The sequence below is a fragment of the Varanus komodoensis genome, unplaced genomic scaffold, assembly GCF_004798865.1.
Source record: "Varanus komodoensis strain SLA01 unplaced genomic scaffold, ASM479886v1 scaffold6_4, whole genome shotgun sequence".
NCBI lineage: Eukaryota > Metazoa > Chordata > Lepidosauria > Squamata > Varanidae > Varanus > Varanus komodoensis.
In genome coordinates, this window is record NW_025336347.1 from 20,750,632 (window position 1) to 20,760,356 (window position 9,725).

The window sequence follows — 9,725 nt, forward strand, 5'->3', positions numbered from 1 at the left end:
TTGCTGGAATTGTTATAAGAATCTTCTTAAAACAAAGAAGTAGATCTATATCTTCATTATGATTTAGCAGCAGCTCTTGTTCAGTCACTAAAAACTGTTATTTTTAATCTTACATTATAAACTAGTAGGATTCCTTTCATATATTTTGAATAGGGGAACAGCTTCCTGCAGAGTCAAAGTCAGTGCTAAAGGGCTGCATGCATTAAACAGCAAACCCCTTAAGTTTGTCAGCAGTAAAAGCAAATGAATCTACCCATGTACCATTAAGTGTTTGGTTTTCTTCAGAAACTTTTCTTTTCTGGTTGGAGGGAGGGAAAGCTCAGTAAATTGGCGCAGATGTAGGTGTGTTTAGTGACTGATTAGCAGATAAACAGTCAAGTGCTGTGGATTGTGGCAGGTCCCAAGCACAGCTTTTAACATTCAGATGAAGGAGATTACACTGGGACAAAGAGAATCTTTTCAGCAGGGTTTGTGTAACGTGAGAGCCTGCAGGAAGCTTGTTTAGCAGAGGAATGTAGCGATTTACTTAACTAGCTGACTTACTTAACTAGCTAGCCCTGCGTTCCTGAGTGGAGCTTCGCTTCGAGCAGATCAGCGGCTGTGCCGGCGTGTGTTTTGAGCGACGGAGCCGCAGCAGAGGGGTTCAAGAACCATGTGCGGCTCCGGAGCCGCGGGTTACCGACCCCTGTCCTAGGCTTTCCCAAGGTTTAGATACACACAAAGATTCTCAGATCACCATAGAACCAAATGTAGAACCACCTTTAGGTTGCAGATTAACCTCGGTTTCATCAGATGAGTGAATGTATTTCACACAATGCTTTGAAGTCTGACTCCAACCCTGCACGTCTACTAGATATGTTGTAAATATGTCTTGATTGACCTGGCTTCTTCTGGAAAAATTCAGATAAATCCTGGCAGAACAGGGTTGCTTATGTGCCTTTGTTTATAAAATGCCTGCACCCCTTTCTCAGGAAGCCCCCCAAAATTCCAAGCCAGGTTCCTGTTTGGCATTTGCTGTTACTTCAAAAAATGGGAACTGATAAGGCTGCCTGGTTAACAGCATTGCAATCACCCTTATTTTCATACCAAGACTCACAATAACCCCTGTGCCTCAGTGATTCTAATGTTAATCTCCTGCAATCAAATGCCATTGTACTGAGCCCCCTCTGCAGGCCTCTCACCTTCTTCTGAATGTGTTTGCCTTATTTTGTCATCAACCGCCCAGCTGCTGGGCCCACGTGACTCAGAATCTATAAAACACTCTGCATATGTTTGAAAAGTTTGTAGTTGGCGGTGAAAACCACTGCCCGGTTGCACGCTTTTGTAAGCAAGTGCAGGGGGGCCTGGTGATCTCTCCAATAAAAATGCTGGAGTTCAAGGAGATTCAGTCTTCCATATGGGTCCTGGTAATTCATTCTCATCATTCATAAAGAGACTCTGACACTTCTCATGCTGGTGTTTTGCAATATTAATTTAACAATATTCAGTATTGTATTGTGCCTTACAGAGCATTCTATTCTTGTGGCCTCATACCACACCTGGAAGGATTCCAGTGACATATGCCTTATCCAGGACTTGCTTTCCTTGGAATGCAATCAAAACCCACATCTGCCAAAACCTGGGATACCTGCAGGAGGCAGGAAGTTGCTGAAAGGGAAGTGTAGGGGCAACCCATCTGCTGGGTGCGCCACGGGCTGCTTTATCAGCACCCAGCCTGCATGGCGTATTCACAGGGAGGGTGGTTGTGATGTGTGAACTCACCTGCTCTCTCTGTGGAGGAGGAGTGAGGAGGAGGGTCATGGGCTTTTGGAGCCCCTGGCCCAGCCTGAAAGCCCCATGTCTTTACTCTGGCCTTCCCCTGACTGGGCTGCATCAGGCCAGGCTTTAGCTGCAGCCGTGCTGTACATTCCTGTACAACGATGCCCGCTGGTTTGTGGAACTTCTGCTCTATTTAGTATCATCTCTTTTCATTATGAATTTTATTATATATCTTTTAATGCTGTATGCAACCTAGAGAAGGCTCTTGCTGTAAAAGGGGTGTGTGTGTGTGTGTGTGTGTGTGTGTGTGTGTGAGTGAGAGAGAGAGAGAGAGAGAGAGAGAGAGAGAGAGAGAGAGAGAGAGAGAGACTTACCTGCCCCACAGAACAGCCAGCACTATCCCTGGGCGTGCTGAGATGAAGGGCCAATTTCGTGGCAATATTGATTGAGTGGATCTGTTCTACTAACTGCAGTGATTTTCCCCTTTTTGGGACCAAAGAAATAAGCCATCAAGAGTGGAGCAAATGAATTTTATCAGGAGAGAGTAACTGAAAATGCCGACACCATATTATTCACTAAAAGGATTGCAAAGGAAATATTACTGTAGAAAAAAGGGACTGAACTTTCGAAGACTAATTGGTAATAGGAACATTTCACTTTTGCAACTGCATTTTAATTAAGTCTTGGACTCCGAGCCAAATTCCCTAAAGGATGAGATGGCTGAGAAGTTCTCCATGGAGAGCTACAACCCTGGCTTTGATGAGTGAGTGATGAGACTGCTGGCGCTGAATGTTTCCAAATTAAAGACACAGCTTTTTCTTCAGAATGATGAGGATGCACATATGAAGAAATGTTGGGTGAGGCAACCTGTCCCTGAAGCATGTTCTGTTGCCAAATTGTTGGGCTTTTCCTCTGTAATTGCGAAGAAACCAAGCCTGTCTTTCTAAAATGCTAAAACCCTATGGCATGGGAAGGTTTTGAGAAACCTACCCATGTCCCAGATGAGCTGAAAAGGGGCAGGAACTGGGGGTGTGTTGGGAAATGGATGCAACCCATCAGGGCTGGGCAGCTTCAGGTTTGAGGAAGCCTTTGGCAAGGGGCCCTTGGGTGTGTTTGCAGCACCGGTGGCCTTGATGGGCAGTTGCAGGCTGTCATTTAAGATGTCCCACAATGCCCCAGATCTAGCAGTGCTCAGAGGCCCTGTGGGAAATTTAAATGTGTGTCCTAGCTGCTCAACAGAGCTGGGTGCCCGTGCTGGCCTTGCAGTCCCTTCTTGCTGACCATGTTCTTCTCCTGTAGGGTGAAATAGGAGATGAGACTTTCGTCTGCAACCCTCACCCCATCTATTCTGTGGAATGTTACAGAAGGTCCCAGCAGAGTCATATTCAATAGATAACTCTTCAATATTTTCCCACCTGCTCTTTCCTCTTTCTTACCATAACAAATACGTTAGGAAGTAAAAGACAAAACCGTACACAACGTCCTTCTCTGTGTTTGTGTCTTCTGCTGCCACGCACTCCACATTTTCTACGTTATGTTATAACAACTCAGTAACAAATGTTAATTACATGTTGAATATTTCCTCCCATTTTTGTCCCATCTTCAGTTAGTGGGATCCCAAATGCAGAACAAGGTGGGTGATGTCCCATTAATTAATTACATTCTTATCTCATCTCATTAGCCACAAGGCTTCCTCCACTCCTGTAAAAAGGGTCCCTCCTCCAGGGATATGTGTTCTTGCCCTGCCCTTGGCTTGATTCCCAGTTCTCAGGGTTTCCCGTCTGCAGCACAGCATGGGCAGGAGGAGGTTTCTGCTGCATCCTTGAGGGTAGAACAAGCCCCTTTAGCCAGGGCGCTCCCTGCCGTCAGTCACCCTCTTGCTCAGAGAAGCGTCCCTGCGAGAACCTCCTCCTCTCCAGCCTTGCAGCGGTCTCAGGATGCAGAAGCCGGGGAGGGGGCTCCGTTAGCAATCCCAGGATGGCTCCAGGTGGCTTTGGCTCCCTGCTCAGTCCCCATCCTCTTACTCTGGCAGAAGAGATTCCCAGGCAGGAGGACCTGCTTGGAGCTAAAGGACACCCTACTTTCTTCTTGCCTTGTTTGTCTGCTTTGGATGCTGCAGGAAAATTGGAAGGACCCCAGGATGGCACTGACCTCTGACAGCCAGTCCCTGGTTTCTTTGCAGTCCTGAGTTACTCTGACTTGCTGAATGGCTGAGCCAGCAGGAGAACCAGAGATGGGAGGGATGTTCCCCAGAGCGGCCAATGTTGCTGGCAAGGAGACGTGTGTCCTGGCTGGCATTCGCACATGCTGCTGCTTTGGGAGGAGACGCGGGTGCTGTATGGACAGAGCATCACTTTGCCCTGACTGTATCCATCCAACGCCCTTAAGGGATTCAGATCTGAAACTGCTAAATAGACTCAGTCTTGAAGAGACCGGCTCTGTAGAGAGGATGGGGAAGAGGCCACTGTAATGTCAGTTTTGGAAGAAACGTGGGGAGGCCAGAATGTTACAGTGCAATCAGCTTAAAATTTATTCTGTACAGAAAAATGGCTACCCGCTTCTTGGCATTAGACAAATTCATGGAGGAAAAGGATACCAATGGCTGCTAGTCCGGAAGGCTGGGTGTTGCCCCTGCTGTCACTTGGTGATGTCCTGGTCATGAATATCATTCGCTGGGGAGCATGGGTAAAGTAGTGTCCTGCTTGTGAAACTTGCAGAGCCATGCACATCCAGTGAAAATTCCCCCTCCAGGAATCCCTCCTGATTCCCACAGCAGCTTTGAAAGCGGGGATTGTTTGAATTGCAGCGTGGGGAGATAGGGTTAAAATCTCTCTCTCGTTCCAATTCTGCATGCCCTGCACTGTTGCTGACTTAAAATAACATGCATTTTGCTTGCCTTCAAAGACATAGACAAAGACATGTGCACTCAGATGCGTTGCATGATGAACTATGTTAGTAGTTTGGGTAGCCTCTGGTATCAGTCCTACTTAGAGTAAGCCCATTGACATGAATGGTACTCAGCCTAATCAATGTGAAGTTAAGCCATATTCATCTCAGTGTGTCTGCTCTAAGCAGGAGTAACATCAGACGCAACCTTTGTGCTTGGACGGGGCAGGGCAGGAGAGTGAAATGTTGGGGCAAGTGGCAGAGAGGAGTTGAAGGGCGCCTGGAACAGCAGGTGAGCCGAATACTTGGCCTGCTGGCAAGATTGCCCCACTGCTCCCCAGATAAGCTTTCTGCTCTTAACCAGCACTAGTTGTCCCTGAAGACCATGACAGCACTGTGACACCCTTCTGGGTACGTAAATCTACGCAGTGGCATTCGCAAGATAGGATTGTGCTAGATGGATTTAACCTAAATATCTCAGCCTGTTGTGTTGTTTAACTCCATCTCAATGCACTTACAATTCCAAGTATTACCAGCTCTGGAATACCCCCGTGTACTTTTAAAATTCTGCTTTGTCTTTCATACTAGATACTTCCAGTGGATGGCTCCCAGTGCAAAAGGCATTCTGCAACTTCTCCATCCCCTCTTTCTTCGTGGATTTTTTCTCAAAGGGAAAAAAGGTGGATGTAGTGGGCAAATACGGGAGCAGAGTTGCGAATTGGATCTTGTGTGGATCCCCTGAGGCAGGGTGATTGGACAATAAAGGCCTGATTATTGCCATAATCCATGTTGGATTTGCTCCTTCCTTGCCCTGGGATTGCCGTAAATTCTCTCCTTGTGTCGTTTTTGACCTAAAATGCAGCCACAGCAAGGAGGAATGGGAGAGAAGAATGTAACATCGTGGGTGGAGTTTGTTCTGGTTGGACTTCAGCATCAGAAGTCGCCTGCCGTCTTTCTTGTGCTCGTTCTGTTCATGTCCACTGTAGCTCTGACAGGAAACAGCCTCCTTATTTTTCTCAACAGTCCCGGCTCTTCAGACACCAATGTACTTCTTCCTCAGCCAGTTGGCCTGCATGGACCTCAGCCAAGTCCTCTCCATTGTCCCCCAAAGGACAGTGAGTTTTGCTACCCAAAATTTGTTGATGATAATGGCATGATGCTGGGGAAGGGGGACCTGGGAAGAAGGCCGCGTGGTGATGGGGTGGCTGTTGCTGGACTCCTGCCATAGCCTGCGCTGGACTGCAAAGGGCTGCCCGCTGGACGGGTCCCAGGGATGCCCCTTGCACTGCGCTCGGCATAGTTTCCAGAGTCGTGAGGGACTCGTTTTGCAAAGCACCTGTCACCTGCACGGCCAGGCATAGTCAAGGCAAACGTCTGCAGATTTTTATAACCACCACCTTACGGGATTGCCGAGAAATTTGTTTCCTTCCATTTTAAAAATAAGACTGTATCAAGTTGCACGTTTTTTCCTGTTTAGAATGGAGAGAACCTGAGATTACAAACAAACAAGCAAACCAAAACGGAATGTGTGAGAAAGAGAGGCTGACCGTTTCCTCCACCCAGGGCTTCGAATGCGTGGCTCTTAAAGGCCTGCGTCTGAAGCCCGGCATGCTCAGCCTCGTCACTGCTGCCCTACGGCTGCCACCGCTTGGTCCTGACAAGGTCCGTGCCCAGGGCATGGCAGTGGGGCCAGCCCCACCACTGGGCAAGCAGGGCAGTGGCCCCAGGCAGCAGATGCTGGGAGGCAGCAGACGGTGTTCAAGGAGGAAATGGTGCCTCTTGCAGCTCACGACACACCCCTTACACTGCCTTCAGGTTCAGCAAAGAACATTGTCCCACCACTGAAGGTTGTTGCAAAGAGGAAGGGCAGGGTCTCCTCTTGATCATTGCAGAGTGCGGGACATGGGATGCCAGGCTCAAGGGACAGGAAGCCTGATTCCAGATGGGCGTCAGGAAAAACGCCCTGACTTTCAGAGCAGGATGACAATGGAACCAGTTCCCCCAGGAGGCGGTGGGCTCTCCCATCATGGAGGCATCCACGATGCATCTGAGAGGGATGGTTTCACTGGGAGGCCCGCACTGAGCAGGGGGTGGGTCCTGATGGCCTTCTGGATCCTTTCTATGCTTCCATAATTCTAGGGCGGAAGGCAAGGTTCCCCTGCCAGCCCAGCCTGCTTTTGCCCAAGCGTGAGGGCTGGTGCCACCCTGTCCCGTCCCTCAGATGCAGGACGACTTGGGCCAGCCCTGTGTGGCAGCCGGGCACAACACGCTGCTCCTCGCGCTGGGAATCGTGGGGCCCATTAATTTGGCTGGCGTAGGGGAGAATTTCATTTCAGACGGATAGCAGAGCACAACACCTCAATTATTTCCTAACTGGTATTATTGATGGTAGATCTAACCCAAAATGTTCACAGCCTTTCTTACAAATTCTCTCTTTGTGCCTTTAGATAAAATCTGTGCAAAGGAAGGAGGCATGGGAGAGGAGAATGCTACATCACGGGTGGAGTTCATTCTGGCCGGGCTCCTGCATCAAAAGTCACCCCCTGTTTTCCTTGGTATGATTCTCTTGCTGTTCTTTGTGGCTCTGACGGGAAACAGTCTCCTTATTTTTCTGATCCAAGCAGACTCGGGGCTTTAGACCCCGACGTACTTCTTCCTCAGCTAGCTAGCCCTCATTGACCTCTGCCAGGTCCTCTCCATCGTTCCCCAAACGGCAGTGAATTTGGCAACCCAGCTGTACAGCATTTCCCTCCACGGCCGCGCTGCTCAGATTACTGTTGTGCTGCTCATGGGAGGATCGGAGTGCTTGATCCTGGCTACCATGCCCTGCGACAGGCACGTGGCCATCTGCAAGCCTCTGCAATACCCAGCCCTCATGAGGAGCAACATCTGTTCCATGATGCCTGTGGGGGTCTGGTTTTCGTCTTCTGTGCAGGCCCTGATGTGCTCCCTCCATGTGCTGCCTCTGCCCTACTGCAAGCCCAACGTGATCCACCATTATGCATGTGATTATCCGGCTCTTGTCCAGTTGTCTTGCTCTGATGACTCTGCCTTTGAAAGAACAACCTGCCTTGGGAACGTCTTGGTCCTTCTCACCCCTCTCTCGGTCATCCTGGCTTCCTACCTGGCCGTCCTCTTGCAGGTGCTGCGAGCCCGTTCCTCGGAGAGGGGCCACAAGGCCCTGGGGACCTGCTTGTCCCACCTGTGTGTGGTGGGGCTCTTCTGCGGAGCAGCCCTCCTGGCCTGCATGGCCCCCGCAGCCTCCCATTCGGCTCAAAAGGCCGTGATCAACACCGTGTTCGCTGCTATTGTACCTGCCATGCTGAACCCCTTCATATACAGCCTGAGGAACCGGGATGTCTTGGCAGCACTGAGAAAGCTCCTTGCAAAATATGCATTGCATCGTGATTGATACTGTCCCTTCGGAAGCTACGGGTTCAACTGAAGAAATGCAGTTATCAGTAACTTAAGGAAATTTCCTTAAGGAAATTAAGGAAATAGGCACAAAATTTCCACTACCATTGTCTAATTGGTATGAAAAGCTAAAAAAAAATATCCTTTGTTGCATTGTGGAGCTTTCTGAGTCATTTAGTAAATAATGTAACAAATTTGCTATGTGGTTTGGCACCCTAGTGGAAAAATGTGTGGTCCAATGATGTTGATGTACCTCCCAGGGCTGCTTAAGGGTTACAGTGAGGACACAGGTGAAGTGCAATGAACTCTCTAGGCAAACTCAGTTAGGGTGTTGCAGCCCACCGTCTTCAGCTCTACTCCTGGGGCAGCAGCCCGTTCCATCTCTTGTGCAAGCTGCATCCACTGTTAGCACAAGAGGAAGCTTGTGTTCTGGAAAGCAACCCTGGAAACAAGTGGAAACACTTGTGTCCACATCCAGACAGCTCAGCAGAGCTTCTGTCAGTCCCGCTGTCCCGCCCTGTTAGGACAATAAGCATTTGCACGTGTTTCTAGTCACTCTTGGAACTGCTGTCGCACCAGCCCTGGGCTCCACCGGCATGTGGCATGGACTGGATACAGAATTCTCCTCTGGGGTCCAGATTCCTGAGGGGTTGGGAGCTTCAGCCCCTGGATCTGTTCAAGCAGGACGAAGTGGACCTGCCAGGAAAAGAAGAGACTCCAGCGGTCTGGGATCCACGCAGCAATCTTTCCAGCTGATTGGATGGGTTTGCAGTCCTGGAAAAAGCTCTGCTCTTGGCATTGCCTACAGTACAGCAGCAAATCAGCACAGCGCATTGCAGTGGGAAGACATACAAGATGGTGAGGGTTGGGAAGGTCTGCACGGCCCCTCCCCAAAGTGCGACTTCTCACTCTGTGGAGGAGCAAATTAATTTGCAATAGTTGATGCTCAGTCTCTGTCTAATTGTTGGCCCTGTGGATTGTGGATAGGATTAACCCTAACCTTAACCCTAACCCAATCCTGGCCTTTCCACCACTGACTCTGACTCTCCATCTCTCTGGGGAAGGGGAAGCTGCTCCTCAGGCAGGTTTTCCTTGAGCAGAGGCCTGGCTGTCCGGATGCTCAGACCTGAGCTCTGCCTGGTCGCCCCCTGGACGGCACTCAGGTGGAGGGAGGGAGGGAGGGAGGGGCACCTTCTCAGCTGCAGCCAGAAGGAGCCGCGGGGGTGGCATCCGTGGCATCCCAGCCTCAGAATACCCTCGGACAAGCAGCCAGACCCAGCCAAGGAGGGGGCTTGGCCAAGCCTTCCACAGTGGCGGCTGAAACTGCGAGTGGGGACTCCACCAGTCAGGCAGAGTACCAGACTCCAAGCTGGGTTTTGAACTTTGGGTTGGATTGATCCGTGAAGGACTGTAGTTATCCTACCCCGCCATGAAGCTGGTGCACAGGCAAAAGGTCATACACAGGCAAAACAGTGCACAGCAGTGCTGATTCGAGACATTCCTTTGCTTGGACTGCCTTCTAACCCCGAACCTCATGTGGTTTTGAAGCTATACACAGGTTACCTCTCCCCTGTTTGAGAAGGTGCCACTGAGGAGCGCTCTTTGAGTCCAATCCTGTAGCCAACCGTGGATCCACCTGATGGTGGTTCCATCTAGCCCACCATTAG

General features: G+C 49.9%; 1 protein-coding gene across 1 annotated transcript; it reads left to right on the forward strand.

The window, feature by feature from the left end:
- Positions 1 to 7,465: 7,465 nt before the first annotated feature.
- On the forward strand, positions 7,466 to 8,056 carry LOC123034407 (olfactory receptor 2T5-like). Its single transcript, XM_044451731.1, has one exon. It carries the CDS (start codon positions 7,466 to 7,468, stop codon positions 8,054 to 8,056), a length of 591 nt encoding a protein of 196 aa, XP_044307666.1.
- Positions 8,057 to 9,725: the final 1,669 nt, after the last annotated feature.